The sequence below is a fragment of the Nipponia nippon genome, unplaced genomic scaffold (assembly GCF_047370975.1).
Source record: "Nipponia nippon isolate SJK-2023a ecotype South Korea unplaced genomic scaffold, ASM4737097v1 scaffold_16, whole genome shotgun sequence".
Taxonomy (NCBI): Eukaryota; Metazoa; Chordata; class Aves; order Pelecaniformes; family Threskiornithidae; genus Nipponia; species Nipponia nippon.
This window is the reverse complement of record NW_028262332.1, coordinates 874,013-893,694: the sequence shown is the minus strand read 5'-3', so window position 1 is coordinate 893,694 and position 19,682 is coordinate 874,013. Positions and strand designations below refer to the sequence as shown.

Here is a 19,682-nt window from a genome sequence, read left to right as displayed (position 1 = left end):
GAGGGGAGAACAAGTATTGCAGGTGAATGCACCCTGGTTTTGTGTAGCAGCATACCTGGAGTTGTTGTGGGATGTAGCTGAGGAAAATGAGTTAATTGTGGGTTAAAATAAAAAGAAAAGATCTGATCTTCTCACTGGGAAAGTCCCCGAAGTGTCAGGCTACACCTACGCTGCTAAACAAGACCGTGAACTGATCTGTGACCCCAGAGACAAGTGGCACTGGCTGACTGGTACCGACGCGGCCCCAGGCTGCCTTCCCTCCTGGGAGATCTGTTGGAAATCCAGTGACAGGAGCGGAGGGAGAGGATCCCCTCGCTAATGCCGTTCTGCAGGCGCAGCAGCGGTGGCTAATCGGACAGTAAAAGCCAATTTTTCAGGACAGCATTTAAGTGGCTGCATTTGTGTGCTGGGTAACGTGCTTCGGTGGCAGTGCTGAGCTTTACCATCTTACAGATGTATCGTGGTGCCCTCTTTACTAAATCCTCCCATGTCCTGAAGCATCTTGGGGACTGCGTGCTGGACGGTTCACTTGGGCAGTTAGGAGCAATGTTGTAGAGTATTGCACCTTCTCCATTAAACCTCAATTTCTGTCTGGGCTGGTGCCCTCTCCAGCCAAGAAACATTGATATCCATGTTCTCGTCGGCTACTGAAGCGAAATCTGGTAATGATCATGTCAGATTCACTGAAGTCCAATGTTCTGTGCAGAGCCTTTCATCTCTGGAGCAGGGAGCATCATGTGCTCTGTGAAGTGGAGCCATTGCCAGCAGACGGTTGATCTCTTACGTGGCTCTGTGAGTTGGGTGAAGGTTGTATGAAGGATGTCCAATGCTGTGTTTAAAAAAAAGTCTCAACCCCTTGCTTAATATTTTTTGAAAATACTCTCTCTTCAGGTCTGACTTGGAAAGCAGAGTTCGTTCTTTACCTCTGCTGTACACCTTCTCTCATCTGTGGCAGTATGAGCAGATTTTGGAGACGTGATGACTTCATCTGGTGAAGATGAATGACTTCCCTCAGGGGCTGCCTGACAGAAATTTGGAAGGAATCCCAGTGCAGGAAATGTCTTTGGAGCTCTGTGTAGCATTGTTGAGCATGACCAGGACCATCCTGTATTCTGGGTAGATGAGATCTTGGGTGTTCTTTGCCCGGGAGGTGCTTGGAACTTGAAAGCAGCAGTCGCTGCAAGAAGCCGCCTGTCTGTGTGGAGATGAGTCTCGGTGCTGGGGAATGCACAGCAGTGCTAATCACAGAATCAGAGGCTAATTTCAGTCTGAAGGATGTCTCTTCTCTGCCCTCCTGCTCCAAGCAGGGCCAGCTTAGTTAGACAAGGTGTTGCAGGGCCCTGCCTGGTTCCACAGCCCCTCTGGACCCGTTGCAGCGTTTGCCCACTCTCACTGTCACCTTTTTTTTTTCCTTTAGGCCTGACTAGGATTTCTGGAAGGATCTGACTCCGTCTTCTCTATGATCCCCCATGATAAAATTGAAGAGAGCGATTATATTCCCCCATATCCCCCAACGTAGCCTTCCCTAGGCTGAACAAGGGCTGCTCCCTCAGCCTCTCCTTCTACATCGAGCGCTCCAAGCCACTAACCATCTCAGCAGCTCTTTACTGAACTCTCTCCTATTTTTCAGCATCGCTTTGACACGGGAGTGCCAAAACTGGGCACCGTGGCCAGGTGTGGTCTCACAAGTGCAGAACAGGGGGAAGAATCCCTTCCCTCCGCTGGCTGGCTGGAACGCAGCTGGCTGTGCAGTTGGCCGGGTGAGTCTTAACAGACGAGCTATATGGTTTTTTTCTTCTGGCTGCCATTTGGTAGTGGTGTCTGGACTTCTGAACGAGAAATTGCATCGGCAAGGTTGTGTGAGCTGCAGAGAGAAAAATGGAGCCAGATGCATCTCGTCACACAAGATTGTCCTAGCTACTCATCACAAGCTAACAGCTTCATTCAGGTTGCCCAGGAACAATGAGCTCCTTGTGAGGAGCCCCAGTCCAGCAGCAAGTTGGCTTTAAGGGTTGCCTTTGCCTTGATCCACTCAAGTGATATCAGAAGTTAGACTCCTCTGAATTGCCTTTTGGAAGAGCTGATTGCATGGGGAGACTGGGAAGCTGAGTCTCCTGATTCACAAAGCTGAAGCTAGGTAGTGTGAACATGCCCCAGGGAGCCACACTGCCAAAGCTTTGTTGAAAGAGAGAAGAAAGACCACTTCCCCGCCATTGATGTGGTAATGGCCTCCAGAACACTGAAGTGTGGCTCTGTCAATGACGCACTGATTGCTATCTGAAAGTCAGTCTTCTAGGATGTGAATGGAGGCTATTTTGTTCTTCTTCAGTTCATAAATTAGTGCATCTGAGTAGCCAGCGCCTGTGAGGGAGAGAACAGCTCAAGTGGTGAGAAAGCACAGCTTTCTCATGCTTCTGTCTGTGTGCATTGGCCATGGGCGAGCGGCCTGCTGCTTTCACAAGAAACCCTCTTCAGAAGTGAGCGTGGGTAAAGTTGGCATCTTTTATCTGAGTGCCATCTGTGTAGGATCTCCAGAACTCGGGATCCCCCCTCTCTCGCAGAACAGGCTGTGACCCTGGTCCGAGCTGGCGCTGAGGGTCCCAGCTCCAATCTGATGCATAAAGGACTTGGATGACACCAGTGGTGACATACAGCATCTCTCCATATGGTACCAATGACGCTAACTTCAAAACAGAAATCTCGAGCACAAATAAAACAAAGTACTGATGAAACTAAGAGAGTAGGGTGTTCCAGGGAATCTTGAAACAAAGGTGTCTGCACGGTACCTGCAGCACCGCAGGGAATTTGGAAATGCTGGTGGCGTCCTCCACTGCTGACAGCGGTTTTGTCCTTTCAAAGTCCACATTTCTTTTTCCCCTTTTAAAGTTGCTGGCTCTGAAATATTCTACTTGACATTTTCTCTACACTAATAGGATTTTTTTTGTTGATTCTGGAAGCACTTGAGAACAGGGGAAATTGGCCAAGACATTCAAAAGATAAATTAAAATCTGACTCTGCAAATAGCCAGTGTCACTGGTGTGAATAACTTCGCTCTCCGGTAAAGGATAGCGAGGGAAAGCGGAGAATTGTGTCGGGCAGAAATGCAACTTAACACATCCAGATAAAAGTAATCTAGGGTTGGCTAGGGTGACTTCCAAAGAAGCTATTGGAGATTTGGATCCAAAATTATTGATAACAATGGAGGAATTGCTGCTGCTGTGGGGGCACGAGGACATTCCTGAGCTTGCTCTGCACTGGTTGTTGTGAGCTTTGGAAAGCATTCGGCTGGGTAAGAACAGGATTTACGGGTAGGTAATCTGCAGCAGTCATTTTGGTAAAGCTTTCATCATGGGTTATTGTTGGTGTCAGGAGTTTCTGTGTGCGCCTATGGATTAAAGAAGGTATGAGATGTCTAGAATTCAGAGAGGGATGTAAACAAGGCTGGTGGTATATACAGTCTTCTGCTCGGCGGTGTCACTGATGTTGATCAGAACAACTGTGCCAGTTTCCTCTTGAAAAGTGTTCATTTACTGAAAACAAAATGCATGAAATGTCATCCCTAGTGAAACATTTGTCTCCGCATCTGTGCCCACATCTTCTGGGGCCAAAGTTTCCACATTCTTACTTCTTGCAAAGCCGTTGCGGTGGAAGCCTTTCCCCTTTATACCAATGTTGGGTTTTTTCAGCAAAAAACAAACAAAGCTATTTTCCGTTTCAAAATGCAAGATGTAATATCTCTGGAGAGATTAACCTTCTTTCCAGAGTCATTTTTGTGGTTGAAAGAATAAATCTGTTATCATTAAAATAAAGAAAAAAAAATCTGCACCTCATTATTTCCAGAAATAAAGCTGACATAATGAGATTTATTAAGAATCGACTCTGGGTGAACTGAAGAGAGATCCAACCCCAAAGACTTTGTGTTCTACAAAAAAGGCAGAAAGACAATAGCATGGACACAGGGGAAGCTAGGAGAGGGAATTGCTCTGTGATGTTAATAAGAAAATATGTTCTTTTGGGGAAGCACTCTGAGAAGTGGCTTGGCAAACGCGGCAGGAGGAGTAACTCAAACCTCCTTCACGCGTTAGGTGCTTGGCTGAGCTCAGCTGCGTGAGCAGAGATGTGAGAGATGCACAAAGCACCGGGACTGGCGCGGCCGGGAGGAAAGATTCGGGAGGAGACGTGGAGGGCAAGAAGCGTTAACGTGATGGCTTATCCTTTCCTGCTCTGCCCCTTCCCTCCGTTCCCTCTCCTGCTTCTCGCCCGTAACTGAGCCCCTGGTTAGCTGCTGGACCCCCGTCCCGCTGACGCTGGCTCCTTGCTGTGCCGCCAGGCTCTTGAGAGCAGCAGTAAAAATATTCCTCCGCGTACCCACGAGAAGAAATGTGGTTTGGCGTTTGGCAAAGTCACCGGGGTGCAGACTTAGTGCTGAGGCAGCAGCTTTTATGAGCAGGCTGGCTTCTCGTGTGCGCTACCTGGGACGCCAGATTTCTCTGTGGCTTTCCTTCCAAGCCTCTGCCCCCTCCTGCGCCTCTCTGGGGTGGGCCATTCTTTTTTGCTTTTTTGCTTTCTTTTCCCCTTTACCTTGGGGCCATCAACAGGTTTGTTTCCTGATCTCTGTGCAGGGTGTCTGCTTTGAAGCCAACTTCTCACCTTTTAGTTACTGAAGGAATGTGAGGAATGAGGCCCCGTGGCCCCGCCACCCACCCCGCCGGGCTGCGTTTGTGCATGCAGCGCAGAACGAGCAAGGTGCCCGCAGCCCCTGGGAGCAGACTCTGACCCTGCAAGTGCTGCTTGGTGGGCAGCGAAGGGGAGATGGCAGTGGCACGTGCGGACGGTGGGGATGGACTTTAAGTGCGTATCTGAGCATTTCACTACACTGAAAAATACTTGTTGGTAGTGCCAGCAGTGATACCGCCGCATAGCTACAGATCCTGATCCACCACGTAGAGTTTCAATTTGTTTTAGCAATTAAGTTTTCTCGACAATATTAACTTCTAAGGCAGATCCGTGAGTAAATCAGTCTGGCAAGAGGAGTGAGTTGCTGATCTGGCTGTAGTGGCTCTGGGATATTTGCAAGCACAGGGGGTTTGGCTGGGCAGGAGGAGAGGGTTATTCCTACCCCCAGGTAGCTGTGGTGACCGTCGGCGTCACCGAGTTCGTATTTCCTCTTACAACCGCATCTGCCAGCAGGGTGAACAAGACAAAAGAGCTTTGGTGAATCCAGGCGTCGCAGTGGAGACCGCTACGGGCCCTGTTTGCCTGCCCTGCCCCATGCCAGTAGCTGCTCCCTCATGCCGGGGTGGGCAGCGTGCCACGCTCCAGCCGCTCCGGCTCACAGCTGGGTATTTGGGCTTCAGCCACCAGCAGTGGTCAGTTCGTGCTTGTGCCCCCAGGCTCTGCCGAGGGCCGAGGCGCGGGCGCACCTTTGCTTCTGCCAGAAAGCAGCTGGGAACGGGGAACGTCCGAAACTGCCCTCCCTGGTTGCAGGTGCATGTAACGCCGGCTCCTGCAGCGACGCTTGAGATCGTTGCGTTTGTCCATGTGGCTGAAGCAATAATCCAGTCGTCGCGTCCACAGAGGCCTTGAATGGACAGAAAGGGAGGAATTTCTTGCACCCAACCCTAGTTCTTCACAGCTGGAGTGACTGCTCTGGGTTCCTCTTATGATCAGTGGAGATAAAGTAGGACTTTCAGAGTGCATTTCATACAATCTGTTTCCGATGCAGGGTGACACCACTCGCGCCCTGGGCCCCGTCCACAGCACTGGCTGGGCCCGTGCTGGATGCACAGGCTGTCTGTCCGTGCAGCGTGCTGTTGCACGTTGCCGGAGGAGGGACCGGGTGCCCCTGTTTTCACAGGGGTGTCTGCAGGTGGGCTGTAGGCTGATGAGCGAGCCTTGTCCTCGCTGTGAACACCAACATCTGTTGCTCAGGAAAGCTTTGCTGATGTGTCCTACCCGTAACCCGTGTGTGACTGGCACTCCTGATTACCCGTGCGTGCTCCCAAGGCTGGAGGAGACCCCATGCTACTGTCTTACCTGGAGAGAGACCAAGCCATCCTAGTGCCTCTCCCAGGACATCAAGTCACAGCATCACTTCAGAGCTAGGTACAGGCACAAAATGGAACTGAATCAATCCAAACTCTTACCCTTCCATAATTACCTGCCTAACGAGCCCAAAGACCTTTACTGTCTGGTCAGTCACTGGTTCTGGTTTTGCTTAATATAATCAGTGTCTGAACAAGTAATATGCTAGTCATCAGTCAGGCCAAATGGTATTGGTTTAGCCCTGTTTCTCTGTGCTGCACCTGCGAAGTGGTATTCCCTGACCAAACAGCCCTGCTGTCCAGGGGACCCGAGTACCCTGATGAGCTCTCAGTTAAAGTATGTGCTCTTCACCTCTCGGCAGCAAAGTGCCGCACTCACTGGGCTTGAACAAAATCACGCCTGCCGTGGGGGGACTCTTGCTCCCTTCTGCACTTGCCCAGGACCCCCTGGAGGATGCTCCTGAGAGGGGGTAGAAACACCCGTGATGGCAATGGCACTGACGGTCTTCCTTCACCCTTCATTCCCCTTTCAGAGCACAGTTGGAGAGAATCGATGGCTTCAAGGGCACCTGATCCAGTTGCTAGTCAGTCACTGTGATTTGAACACGGCGGCACGATGGGCGCGACGCTGCAACTTGCCCAAGGAGATGCTACCTTATGGAGTGGCTGATGAGCTTCAAAAGCTTCAGATCCAAGAGAGGTAAATACACTGTTTCGTGCCTTTTCAATGTATACTTCTTACTACAAAGGTAGTAGATACAAGGACTACATATTTGCTTAAAACATTCTGCTTCCTTGGGGAGATAATTTTGCAAAAACTCCATTTACTCAGATCACATCTTGGCCATGTAGGTGCTGCATTTGCTTTTCATAAGCCGGGAAATGGCTGTGAACGGTACATTTTAAACTCACTCCTGAGTACTTAGAAGCTGTATGAGATTGCTTCATGCTGCAGAGGGTCTTCAGACTCCCTCTGCCAGATCAACAGTGCAAATGAAATGATGTGGGTAGGATCTGAATACGCATCTATTTTACCGAGTTGATTACACGTCTGTCAAAGTTTTCTATATACTCCACATCCCCGACTGTACTGTAATCTGGTTTAATGCCTTTTAGGAGACTTATGGCCAAGAAAATAGTTTTAAAGTTCCTTCAGTTTTTCTAATTGTATTTATTTTCTTCCTCCTTTGACAGCTCATAAGCCATTTTTCAGCCCAATCTGTAATTTTTGCTTCATTCAAAGCTTTCAGAAGTAAGGGGAATTTTTGGCATTTGGGGTCAGATCCCAGAAGAGTCGCATTAACTGAATTTGGGATAAAACCAGACTGTCTGGCACAACTTTACCAAGTGAGCTTAAGAAGCCTTTAGCCCCCTAATTAGTCTCTGTCCCCTTTTCTTCCTCTGATGCAATCCCAGCAGCACAGTGCCGTGGTTCCTCTCCTGCTCTGCGGCCCCCGTGTTGTATGCAGCAGATTAGCCTGCAGTAGCCGCGGTTCCTCCCCCAATGGGAGCTTCATCCTTTTGCATGACCTGAAACAAGGGTACAAAGGCAGAGATACAAGAAAAGGATTGAAAAATCCTTATATTAAGAAGGGTTCTTACAACTCCTTGATTTCAAGTGCACAGAACTGGGCAAAGACCCCGGTCAAGGATCTCTGTGAACCTGCGGGTGTAGGAGGAGCCGAGGGGAAGGGTGGAGGGAAGAGGGTGGCCAGGTTCCATGCCATGTGTGGACAAAGCTGTGCGAAGTTGAAAAGAGGCTCAAAATTTAGGAAGGCCCATATAGCCTCCTAAACTGTTAGGAGCTGCCTGATCCCCGCAGCAAGCTAGATCTGGAGGAGTACCGGGGCTTTGTAGTTCTGGTTCTGGGTATTCTGTGCTGTGCCTCTTCGAGCAAATGGCCCAAGATCATCGTCTTCATGCAACAGTATCCCAGGCAGTTGTTCAGCTATGCCGTACGGAGGAGGAAAGGCTGTGTTTGAAAAAATGACTCAATGCGAATGATTTGCTGAGTAATGCATTTTTACACTCACGTGAGTGATGGTGTATCTGCCACGCCTCAGTGACTCTGTCCACGAGATGTTTAAGTTATTCAGAGATAGCCGTGTTCGGCACCCTTTTTTAAATCATTTTTTTTCCTGCAGAAATGCCCGCACATATGGAGGGTACTGCAAGTCTTGAGGAACTGCAGAGCTTGCAGATGATACTGCATGAGGGTCCTGTTTGGATCTCACCCAGGACTGCGCAGATCCGCAGCCTGGGGCTGGATGAGGTCTGGCTGGTAGTCCCATCAACACACAGCCCAGCAGCCTCTGTGGCCACACGTGTCCGTGAGCCGAACTCCTGCATGGCTGCAGGCTACCACAGTCCTTGGGTTCAGGGCAATTACGCAGTCACCTTGCCGGCCTGCTACAATCGAGCAGCGTTTTCTCCGCTCATTCACGTGCAGGAATTCATCTAATTGGATTCTGTGCACAGAAGAGGACTTCTCCCTGAACGCTCAGTGCAAACGCAGGAGAGCTCTGGGCTGTGTGGTTGGAGGGCAGCGCAGCTCGAAGCCTTGCTGTCGTTCCAGCAACAATCAGGTGTTTCCAGGTAGAGTCAAGGCTTTTGTCAAAAACAGCGGAGAGGAAGCAGTGATGATTTTGGGGTTCCTTAGGACTCTTCCATCCTCGTACACATCAGTCACCTTATTCCAGGGTGTTGTGCTTGAGTGGACTCAACACTGCTTGCCTGATGGCTCTCTCTTACCCTCAGTGGTGAAATGGGTTGGGTTTTTTTTTAGCATGGAGATTGGTGTTTCTAGGTCAGAAGCCAGGTGAGATTAGAGGGAAGTTTGTGGGAAAATCTTGACCACTCCCGAGAGGTAACTATTTACAATTTTGTGCAGGCTGATAGCCTGTACCTTTAGCATCCTGCAAACGTAGCCCTTGAAGCCTGCAATATGAGGGAGTAACTTCCTATATGGAGCTGAACTTCTCGGGGGATGTGATGGAAATCTGGATCTGATTCGAAACGGACCGTGTGTCCAGGAGGAGTTGATGATGACGTCACACATTGCCTGTTTGGGGAAGAATAAAGCCAGCAGAAAGTCGATGATCGCTGCTCCCTGGGTAGCAAGCTGGACGCTTTCAGCGCCGTGCTCTTGGTGTGAGGAGCAGAGGCAGGGTCCCTCTTGGGACGGCTGTTGCACGAGTCTGCACGCCTGTGCCCATCTGCTGCCTCGCGTGGTCTGGGGCTTTCTCCTGTTGCTGCAGAACGTGCAGATGTATGTAGGCGACTTGGGCGCTTCCTTTTACCTTAGGTTCTTCGTGCGGGACTTCCCTGTTGGTGTCGTACGTCAGAATTATGAACTCCAGCTCACAGTTAGGATCTGTCACTGGCTGCTTGGTTAATGCCGACACCTCGCTAGGGGATGAGGAGACCATTTTAAGAAGACTGAGCCTGAGCAAGGTTACCTGCTCTAACAGGTTTATCTTCAGGTTCATTGTCTTCAACATTACAGCAAGTTTCCATCTCCTGGAAGAGGAGTTTATGCAAAAACTGCAGCTTTTGTAACTACAAATTGTATTTCTGGAGCATAGATTGGACTGACTTGAATGACGTAGAAGGTGAATGAGAGCACAGTGTACTATGATTTTTTAATGCTGATGATTTTGGGAGGGTCTCACAGATGGCCTTGAACAGTTCCTGTGCTGAGCTTCATGGATCTGATCTTCCTCCTAGTGCAGATCTGCACCGGTTCGTGTTCAAGCCCCACGTAACCTCAGGAAATACAATCTAATCACCCTCGGAACACTGCCTGCAAAGGCCCCTTCTCCAGATGGTACCTGGCTTTCTCGGAGCACGGGGAACTCTCGTCTGTCTGGGACATGCTGCTGCTCAGCTCTGATGCGTTGCTGGAGCTGCCCTCCTCCCTCCTGAAGCTGCACCAGCCGCCGGTTGGGAGCCAGAAGGTTTTTGCCTGAGGTGTAATCCCTCAAAACACAACGGGGCGGTTAACAGGAGCCTGACGTAGCCACAGACTCTCTGCATCCAGAAAGATTAAAAACATCACTACACCTCTCTGCTCTGGGAGTCCTGTGTCGCGTACGGGTGGGGTGAAGGCGTGCTGATTAGGACGTGCTCTGCCGTTCACGAGGAGTTGTGACAGATGGGTAAAACCCTTTGTGCCCCAGTTTGCTCATCCAGTCATGGCATCTGCTGCAGGAGCTGCTATGAAATCAGTGGAGCCGTGGAACCTAATAAAACACTCTGTCTGCCTTATTTATTGAGCTAACAAAGCAGCCGGTTCCCAGAGAGGGTGTTCATGCTGTAGAGAGCAAGGTGGTACCAGCATATAAATGACATCATCTCGGCCACTGGTCACACCGCATGTGGCTCCTGAGCTCTGCAGGTGAGAATATCGCTGGAGACCTGCGACTGCACACCTTCATTAAATATTTTACACAAATATTGACTTCCCCGTGCACACAAACCCACGGAAAAGAGTGTTTGCACAGGGAAAGCTGCTATGCTACAAAATTAGTCACACAGTCCCCTAAACATAAGGTTAGTAAATAGCTTCTCAAATAATAAACCATTTCAAGTCTCTATGGGAAAGAGACTATCCAGAAATTCGTGCTATGTCCAAAATAGCTGGATATTTTTTATTAGTTTCTTTCCCCTGATTGCATCATCTGGCCGAGCCACCACAGCGATATGCTGACCTTCCAGTTACAAGGCCATTTCAAGAGACTCTGCTGCATGTTGAAAAGAAAATGTGCTGCGTAAGATCCTGTTGTAGGAAATCAGTTAGCTCGTTTCTGCAGGCATCTTCCAACATTCCCAGGGCATTAGTACACGGATACTGAATCTCTCTGTGTGCTGCCGTCTGAAGCCCGAACGGAGGGAGTAGCACAAGCAAGGCACTCGGTCTGTGGGTTCAGCTGGCTGTCGTCCCCTAAATAAATATAGAAGGTTTTGAAACTATTTCTGAACTTTCCTCAGTTCATCCCCGTGCAACATAGGACAAACGTTCTTGTGCAACCTATGTGGACATTTTACAGGGAAGGGGATGGAGGAGAAGCAGCTGGATAGCATCAGGGAGGTCCGTGAAGCCTTCCCAAGCCATTACACTATAAAATGATGAGGCACCCGTTCCCAGCAGGCAGTGATCTTGGCGGGGAGCAGTCCGAGAGGCTCTTTCTGAGCCGGTTTGTGCTGGGGGGAAGTGTGAAGCTCCTGTTTGGACACAGCGCTGGTCAGAGCTGAATTCTCTGTTATGTATTACACCGTGGGAGCTAGCAGACTTCCATGTTAACCTCAAGGGCAAAAAGCAGTAAATCTAAAATGTGTTGTGTCTGAATGTGGAAACAGCTGCCCAACTTTGTCATCCAAGTTGCATCAGTTCTGGGAAAGAGAGCGGAGCCTTGGGGACAAGGCTTGGGACTCTGACTCCAGCAAGTCATTTGGTTTGGGTGTTCTCTGCAGCGGGTACAGCGCGAGTGCGTGGTGAGGTCTCGGGTGCAGTGCCATTTCTGTGATAGCAATAAAAAGAGAGGATGAGTCAAGATGAAGGATACTAAGATTACGGGGGAAGTGAGGAAAGAGAGGGTCAGAGAAGGCGTTGACTGGCACGGGGGAATAGAGGGCCAGGGTGAAATAAGGGCCTTAAGACTTCCCGATGTTCCTCCAATCCAGGATTTCCCCTCATTGCGTGGCTTAAAGCTGTGGCATCTGATTCTGTGCAGGGTCGAAGAGGCCGCAAAAGCAGAAAATTATGAAGAGAGTAAGAAGAAGGACTATTACCAGCTTCCTATTCCGCGGGCAAATATTCACTTCCTGCAGACATGGGAAGAGACCCTGGGGTGCTGGGAAAAGGTGCTGCAGGTGAGTGCTGCTCCCGTGTTTGCTTGGCAGGGTCAAGGAGCAGAAACCCTGCAGCAGGCCGGTGCGCAGGGTTGTCCGTGGGCTGCTGCCACCAAATGTCTCCCTCCCCAAGTCAAGAACAGCTGCTTCCTTTAGGTTTGTCTGGTTTGGGGAACGCGTTGGGAATCGCTGTGCCAGAAAAGGTCCCCGCAGGGGTAACTCAGGTGTGCTGTGAAAGCTCCTTGTCTCTGTAGCAGTTTGCACACTAGCAAAGAGAGGCAGTTGTTGGAAAAGAAACGCTTGTGTTCTGGACAGGGACTCTCCAGGTTACTTTCAAGTGTAGGCAGTCTCTAAGTGAAGGTGGCTTTTGTCTGTGTTGCAGCCTGGGCAGGTTGTTGGCATTGACATGGAGTGGAGGCCTTCGTTCGGCATGGTTGGGAAACCCCGTGTCTCTCTCCTTCAAATCGCTCTGAAGGATGAGGTGTTCCTGTTTGACTTGCCACGGCTCCTCGAGCAAGCCGAGACGGAGGGTGAGAAGGAGAAGCTTCCCCATTTCATCCAGAAGCTCTATTCAGATGCAGCCATCACTAAACTAGGTAACACGCGTCTCTCCTTCCCGCCCGGGGTCTTTACAGCGCTTATTTTGTGTAATTCCTAGATCCTCTTGGGGTTGTCATTCTCTAAATCCACTTACCACAGAACCAGCTTTTGTAGCCCTGGGTATTCAAATACCCAAATACCCTTGCCGTGCCAGGAAGCAGGGTGACCAGTGCAACTGGGAATGATAGAAATGTCTCCCCATTTCAGCTCAGACCCAAGATTTCTGATTTAGCCTCCCCCCTCAGACTTGGGATTGTCTTAGTTCCGTACTAAACCCTGACTTGCACCCAGCCTTCAGTGGCCTAGGGAAGTCTGCCATCCAGAGCTTTCTGGATGTGCTGGCCCTGTCCCAAAGCCACCCTGCTGGACACCAGAGCGCTCCGGCTTACCACACCTGGCTTTAGATTCTGTTTGGAGGCTTTTGGCAGGATCTGTTAAACCTGGAGTTCAAGGGCAAATGCATAATTGCCTTTCACTGACCTAGCAGATTTTAAGTAAGTTGATCTTAAACTCAGCATTTTTCATCCACCTCTTCTCTCCCAATCTTGATCTGCAAGAGTATCTCTTAGGAACAGGAGGGACGGGAGTCTGCCTTCTTCCCTATCTGAACAGCCTTTCCACCAACGTTCATACATATATTGTCAGCATTTTGACTCTGAACTAGAAGAAGCTGCGGTGCATTAGCCATGATTTGAGTTTTCCTACCTGTGTGATTTGGGCTTTTTTTTCCTCCAGGTTACGGGATGTCCGGAGACCTTAGCAGCCTTGCAGCCACGTGGTCTGCTTTGAAAGACACGGAGAAGCAAGCGCGAGGTGTGGTGGACCTACTCACAGTAGACAAACAAGTAAGGATGAACACATGAAGATATGGAAAATTGTGTCTCCTGTGTGTGCTCGTAGATAACTGTCATGAATGCACAGCATTGTCTCTTTGTATCCTGTACTGGCAGGGAGATGGCTACATGAGTAAATAGACCTTTTCCGCTTGTGGTTTCTAGGGTAATGTGATTCTGTAAACAAAGACAGAAACATTTAGTTTACATCAACTAAAAAGTTAGAGCTTGATATGCTAATGACTTTTTTCATAGCCTTTATAGCAGCGATGAAAAAGCAATGGAAATAGAGACATAGCTCCATTCAGCTAGGACAAAGTTTCTGAGCACAAGTCATGCTTGAACTCGGTAAGAGTAAATTCCTGTAGAAATCCTGATATTCCAAGATCGTGCAGTACTGAAACGGATGTTATGGAGTTAATGATTTGTAGAGAACTCGTAATGTTCGTAGGAGGGCTGCTGGTGGATTCAGCACGGGAATTTCTGTTCAGCTGAAGTACAGCTGTCCCTGGGTTTGCACATGGTAGTTTTTAGCAGTCTGCAGGAAGGTTAAGGACGACCATTTTAACGGGTAAAATTTACAGAGCGCGTTTAAAGGCTGTGGACTGGGGTGAACCCAGATCTTTGGGGCTGATAGCTTAACCTGGGAAGTGATGCAGGGTCTGAAGTGCCTGCCAACAGCTATCGCCTCGGTTTAATCTGAGAAATGGCAACTGCAGAAAGGCCGTTGCCCACTGTGTTACAGGAATACCTTTTCTCACTGGAGCTAGGAGGAGAAAGGTGCTGAATGACTGCTGCTATTCTTCTGGTGCCCAACAGCCTCCGGCATGGCTGAGCACCCTGCAAACCTCTGAGAAGTCACAGTCCCAGCCCCGCTGCTCTGATGCAGTGCTGTACGACAGGGCACTTTTTTCCCTTCCCCGGCTATGAAACAGATTTCTTTCCAGCGTGTGTGTTTGTTAAACAAATAACCAGGCACCGTATGTATCTAATGCCACCCCAGCCCTTGTCTGAGACAACAGGATTCAATATGCCCCGTAAGAGATAAAAATGATAGGGTTGCTGCATGGCCCACTGGAATGGGAAGTGTTGTAGAAGTTTTTTTATAACCATGTGTTTTATGTCTTTTTCTTTCCATCAGCTGCAGAAGAGCTCCATTGACTGGAAGAAGGGCGGCCGGAAGGTCGATGTACTGTCCCCGGAGCAGAGCTATGAGGAGAGAGAGTTCAGGCAGCCGGAGAAAGGACTCAGCCTCTTGGTGCAACATGTGCTGGGGAAACCTCTAGATAAAACAGAGCAGCTGTCTAACTGGGAGAAACGGCCTCTCCGGGAGGAGCAGATCATCTATGCAGGTCTGGTCACTGGCTCTGCAGCAAGGTGCTACAGATTGCCCATTACGGGCTGCGTTTGTCTGTTCGCTGTCACCAAGAAAATCGTTAAGTAGCAAAGGAAGAAAATGGCTTTGCAGATTAGTTCCTGTTCAGAGAAGCCAGCACATGTTATGTTTGTCCTTTTGCGGACATGGCTTGAATGGTTGAAGTTTAAACTGTCCAGTGATTCATTATTTCCCTTATGAAAGAATTCCTGCGCTTTGCAGATTTTGTCTGATGAAACATCACCTCGGTGGAAACTCCTCTCAGTAACCGAAAGGAAGAAAGTCCACTTCCTTCTGCCTCATTTCACAGCCTTTCTGGGAAACAAGCACTGTGTCCCTTTGTCGCAGTGAAATGCTTGTTAGAGCAGGGTTCAAATGGGTAGACGGTGTCAGAAACTGCAGCGCAGAATCGGTGCTGTGGAGGGACCAGTGGAGTTTATTGCTGATTACCCCAGAGTCAGAAGTCTGGGACTAAATCTTTTCCTGAGGCATCAAAGGACAGTCTACTGAAGCGAGCTAGCCCTTTGTTAGATTCAGCTACCCTTGAAGCTGACACAGTTCCCACAAAAGTTAATCACCAGGACTTGTAAAACTGGCTTGGAGACTTAGTTCCCGTTGCAAGGAGCAGAGGCCGCATGGCAGTGCGTGTGGGCAGGGGATTGCAACCAGCTCGGTTATTACTTTTTAAGATATTGCATCTAATGGGAAAGTTACCTTCCTGTAGCCGAGATGCGGTAATAAACTGTGGGCAAGCCGCTGTGCTTGGAGAGTAAATGGAGAGTAAAATGGGTCGGCTGAAGCTCTCTGACATGGTGGTTCGAACAGGCGCACTACAGTCTGCGTTACGTTAGAGTCAGAGAGAGCAGAGGGCCTGTCGCTTTTTGAGCTCCTCCGCCTCGACGCTTCGTGATTGTGCGTTAGGTTATGGTGCTCGCTGAATCAGTAAAGGAGTGCAGGGTACGACATCAGCAAGTCGGAGCTTCACAGGTGGTTTGCGTTCAGTGGCATTTACAAAGGTGAGGGCTCTTACTTGCATCAGGAAAGCCTCTGTTTTACTTTTGAATGCAACCAGCTGAGGCTCGTATTCCCTTATTTTCAGCTTCGGATGCATACTGTTTACTGGAGATCTACGAGAAGCTCTGTAAGGATCCAGCGAGCTTTGGTCTGAGTTCAGACCTGAGTGGGAGTCTGGTGGGAAAACCAAGCCTAAAACCCAGGGCAAAGAAGCAGCTGAATAAACAAGAAGTATCTTCACCTTCTGGACAGGTCTGTAAACACCTTCAAAGAGCTGTGTGTTGCTCAAGACCCCTGCAAATCATACGTTGCCTTGTCTCTCAGTCACACTATGAGCTATGCGTGGCATGCCTGTTTGTAGGCCGTTCTCAGGACGGTTGCAGCAAGCGTCTTCCTCGCGCCTCCCCGTTACTGGTAAGATGGGCTTTCTCCTTTGCGTGCCTTGGCTCGGCTTTCCCTGCAATTTTAGGTTCGTTTGTCTTCGCAAAATGTTGGTGCGGATCCGTGTGGCAGAACCCAGCCAACCTTGCTGGCAGGAATGCTCCTTCCACGTTTCCTCGGTGGTGTGGGTTTGAATGCTGTGGCCTAGCTCTTCCATCAATGAGGTTCCAAAGCTGACTTCTTTACTTTTGCTTTTAACTGAGCTTCTACACTTCGGTTTCACGTTGGGAATGCCTCCTTTATCGCGTCTGGAGTAGAAGTCTGCAAAGTTAAAAGCAAACAATTGATCAAAAAAGTCTTTCTGCTGATGGCTTGTCCGTGTCTCCCTGCCCGCCGCCACGTGCTCCATGACCGGCCTTCCCCTCCAGTGCGTGCTGGGACGGAGCCTTAAAGCTCTGCTGGCTGTAACTTGGAGCTGTGCGACTCTGCTTAAATATCTTGGAATGTGACTGGTCCCTCTCTCTCCGTAATAAAGTTTTACTTTTAAAATGCAACCATCCGGTTGTTTATGCACCTATGAAAACATTAGCTGAAACCCAGTTTTGTTTATTAACCGAGAAGACTCACTATGGCTGTGTGTCCTTCTGAGTAGTCCCAAATGTGTATTTAGCTCCTGAAGTCAGTACTACCTTCCGTGGTTGGACTGAGATGCTATTGAGTGTAGCCACCTTTTCAGGATCCTCCTCATCAAGTGTGTGCAAATGTACAGTATGCCGTTAGCCTTAGTCAGGCAGTAAAGCACAAAGCTGCTCAGTAGTTTCCTCAGCGCTCCGTGTGCATGGGAATGTTGTGCGTTACAACAGAGCTGACTGGCTGCTGCAGAGATGGGAAGAGTAAGTACTTCAGGCTTGAATTACCTTGTGAACTCCCGGGTCATCTCCGTTCCGTACGGTCGGATTCATTAACTGAGAGGCAGTTGGTAAAACCTGGCCTGGGACTGAGAAGAGCAGACTTCTCCTGACCCTGCATCCTGCATGACTCCAGGCTCTCTGTCCCAGTGTTTCCTGGTCCGCTCTCTGAAGTGGGGCTAATGACACTATTCTCCTTTATAAGCTTTTTGCTCTCTGCTGGCATGGAATGTGAGAAAAAAGCTACATATGACATTGCTGGCCATTGAATAAACACTAGCTAAGGGCCAGCTGCTGCTCCTTTACATCTGTTTGAGCAGAAGCAGCAGCACAGGGTTAGTGTCTTCCAACTCCCTCAACATCGAAGGGTCAGCGTGATCCGTTATCCCAGCGCTCCGATGTCTCGGGGCACAGCTGCATCCACCAAGGTCCTTGCAGGAGCCGGGGACAGCCCAGTCTGCCCAGTGCTGCAGAGCTGTGGGTGCAGGTACCAGCTTCCCGGAGGTGCAGCATCACACAGACGGAGCTTTCGGATCTGAGCGAGTTCGCGCGGGCAGCCCAGGTGTGTCTGTACCGTGTGCCACAGCGTTTCCAGGCCCGAGTCAGCTCTGGCAGAGCCAACCTGCAGTGGTGCAGTAACTCTGGGATGCCAAAGGCTCTCTGCTTCAGTCCTTCAGTCATCCCAGCTGATTCAAGTTCCCAGAGGCAAAGCTGAACACTGGAGGTTCCTTAATAACTTCCCTTCTCTGTGAATTTAGCTATTGTACTTCTGGGAGCCTCCCACCGACAAAGCCTCCAACTGCAGGAACTCCCCCAGCAGCAGACATTTGAAATAAAATAAACAGAATTCAGGCACTGCCTATTTTTAAACTTGCGAAGATAACGAAGCTGACGTGGTTGCTTTGTCTACCTGTTTCTCCCTCCGTCTGTCAGATCCCCCTCCCAGATCATAACTTTGGCACATGTATATTAATTGTAGTCTAATTCAATAGGGGAATAGCAGTCTTGAAGATGCGTTTCTGTGACTTGATGGAAATGACCATCCGTGTAGAGCGCGGAAGGCCAGGCTGGCATTTCTCCAGGGAAAGGCTGCAGATCCCTGCTTTGGGTGGCCAGCTGGCCAGGGCGCGAATGGCTAATGCAGAATTAGCCCCTTCACGTGCTGCCTCCTGCCCAAGTGGTAGGTGGGCGATGTAGAAAGGACACGAAGGAGGAACAGGAGCGCAGAGCAGGGGGGGAATTGTAATACAGGTGGTAGGGGACAGTTGGATTTGCCATGGCGGGTGAATGCAGGGAGGCAAAATACAAATGTACTCAAAAATCAGCCTTCTGTTCTGCTGCTTACGGACCTCTTCCCTTTCTGTAGCAATGCAAAGGATCCAAAAAGGAGACCACATGTCCCCCTGCTCCCATCTCCCCGAAGGAGTTCAGTGTGGTCTGCGATAACATGCTGCAAGGCCTCGGGCGCTATCTTCGCTGCCTTGGTGTAGATGTCCGGATGCTGGAGAATGATGATGACCATAGGAAAGCTGCCGAGGTTAGTACCGTGTGCCTGTCTGTGTTTATAGCTCCCATCTGCCCTCCCTGGGGAAGGCCTGCTGCTTACTGAATAACTGCCGCTGGTCGGTCACTTGTGCCGAAGAGGCAGCGGGTTGGCAGGAGCTGCCCAGCACGTGCTTCCTCCGGTGCCCGTGCTCAGACCCGCTTCTCTGGTTCCGTCCGAGGAGCTGTGCCCGTGCTGAGACCCGCTTCTCTGGTTCCGTCCGAGGAGCTGTGCCCGTGCTCAGACCCGCTTCTCTGGTTCCGTCCGAGGAGCTGTGCCCGTGCTCAGACCCGCTTCTCTGGTTCCACCCGAGGAGCTGTGCCACGAGGCAGCTGGCGTTAGCTAGTCCCTACGGCAGTGTGTGGGCCTGGTTCTCTGTTTCCAGGAGATGGGAGGTGAGCAGTGTGCTGTGATCTCACCCCTTGTTTGTGTCCTTGACAGCCGGGACGTTTCAAGGCATTAGAAGAACCCAAGCAGAGTGGAAAGATGTGACCTGCAGTCTCAAGCATCTTTGATGGGGAGGTGGTGGTAGATTTGCAACGAGACAAAAACCAGAGAAAGGAACCCAAAATTCACTTAGGTTTCGAATGGACTCCAGTTTGGGCTTACAGGGAAGGTATTTGCCTGCCTTGTGACTGGGTGAATTGAGGAGAACCATAATCAAAAGATGACTGTTCAATATGAAAGGGAAAATTTCCATAATAAATTGCCATAGAATGTCCTAGCTGGCTGCCACCTTGGGAGATGACTCAAAGGTGATCAGCCACAACTTGCAGTGAAATGTTTGGGAAAGGGAGAGTCTCTACCATACATGGGGACAACGAACATTGATCTGGACTCCCATAACAACTTTGACCCTCTGCCTCTCAGAGGAGAGACGCATGCTTCTTCATTTCAGACATAGTTCTACTATGTCAGAAGTGGAGATATCCAGCCCACACAGCGTGTTGCTATCAAATGTGTGCTGATCGCCCAGCCTGGTGCACAGGATGTTTCCTCTTCAGATGTCTGCTTGGCCTGAGTCCTGGGCAGGCTCTAACTTCTGCAGAAATAATTAATCTCTCGTCTCTGCCAAACTTGCACAAGTCATTTAAACAAACTAGTTCTCACTGCCTCCCCCCAGAGCCCCGTCTC

At 49.8% G+C, this 19,682-nt stretch overlaps 1 protein-coding gene across 27 annotated transcripts in view; it reads left to right on the top strand.

The window, feature by feature from the left end:
• EXD3 (exonuclease 3'-5' domain containing 3) overlaps positions 1-19,682 on the top strand; it is a 301,259-nt gene that overhangs the window by 136,138 nt on the left and 145,439 nt on the right. For all 27 annotated transcript variants that reach the window (XR_015703805.1, XR_015703804.1, XR_015703803.1 and 24 more), the window contains 7 exons: positions 6,578-6,744; positions 11,777-11,915; positions 12,277-12,490; positions 13,230-13,339; positions 14,469-14,679; positions 15,802-15,968; positions 18,372-18,542. Coding sequence is in view for 23 of the 27 variants with exons in the window: in XM_087753517.1 (XP_087609643.1) it covers positions 6,578-6,744; positions 11,777-11,915; positions 12,277-12,490; positions 13,230-13,339; positions 14,469-14,679; positions 15,802-15,968; positions 18,372-18,542 (1,179 nt within the window). In the remaining 4 variants the exon portion in view is untranslated. The remainder of the gene's footprint in view (positions 1-6,577; positions 6,745-11,776; positions 11,916-12,276; positions 12,491-13,229; positions 13,340-14,468; positions 14,680-15,801; positions 15,969-18,371; positions 18,543-19,682) is intronic.